General features: G+C 53.6%; 1 protein-coding gene across 1 annotated transcript; it reads left to right on the top strand.

The window, feature by feature from the left end:
- Positions 1–54: 54 nt before the first annotated feature.
- LOC106512248 (importin-4) lies at positions 55–679 on the top strand (the record flags this gene model as incomplete). Its single annotated transcript, XM_014000912.1, is given in 3 exon segments — positions 55–299; positions 371–503; positions 575–679. Coding segments are annotated over 3 exon segments (483 nt in total), but the record flags the coding sequence as incomplete, so codon positions are not given.
- Positions 680–724: the final 45 nt, after the last annotated feature.

The raw sequence follows: 724 nt of genomic DNA, 5'->3' as shown, positions 1-724 counted from the left end.
CACACACACACACACACACACACACACACACAGTTTAAACCATGTTACTGACAGAGCTTTCCATGGGGACAGAAATCTTCCTGCACGGTGGCAGACCGCTCCTTCTCTATCGGGACGATTGGGGAGATCCTCCAAGCTCTGGCGAGCGCGCCCGGAGGCCGAGGGCTGGCGGGCCGACTGTCCAGCCGTCTGCTTCCTGTCCTGGTGGCCGGAGTGAAGGACAGAGACGCCGAGGTCCGAAACAACAGCGTGTTCGGGTTGGGATGCCTGGCTGAGGCGGCGGGACCCATCATCGTCTCGTATCCTTGAACAAACATCTCGTCTTGTTTTATAAAAAAATTAAGTTGATCCTTAATAAACGGCGGTGCAGAGATTATCCCATGATGCTCTCTGTCTTCTCCAACCTGCTGGCCAAAGAGTCGGACCAGAAGGTGATCGACAACCTGTGTGCCGCCCTCAGCAGGATGATCACCAGCAACGTGGGCGCCGTCCCTCTGGACCAGGTTAGTCCTGGAGACGTTCAGGTCCAGGTTCTGGTTCTGGACTGAGATTAAATGAGTTCTGGTCTCTGCAGGTGTTTCCTGCTCTGGTGTTAAACCTTCCTCTGAAAGAGGATCTGGAGGAGAACAAGACGGTCCTGACCTGCCTGGATGTGGTCCACAAACACAGTCCTGCTCTGGTACACGCCACACCCAGTCCTTCTGTTTTTATTATTATTATTAAT

This window comes from Austrofundulus limnaeus, unplaced genomic scaffold (genome assembly GCF_001266775.1).
Source record: "Austrofundulus limnaeus strain Quisiro unplaced genomic scaffold, Austrofundulus_limnaeus-1.0 Scaffold5120, whole genome shotgun sequence".
Taxonomy (NCBI): domain Eukaryota; kingdom Metazoa; phylum Chordata; class Actinopteri; order Cyprinodontiformes; family Rivulidae; genus Austrofundulus; species Austrofundulus limnaeus.
The sequence above is the reverse complement of the archived record's forward strand: the minus strand, read 5'-3'. Positions and strand labels throughout refer to the sequence as shown.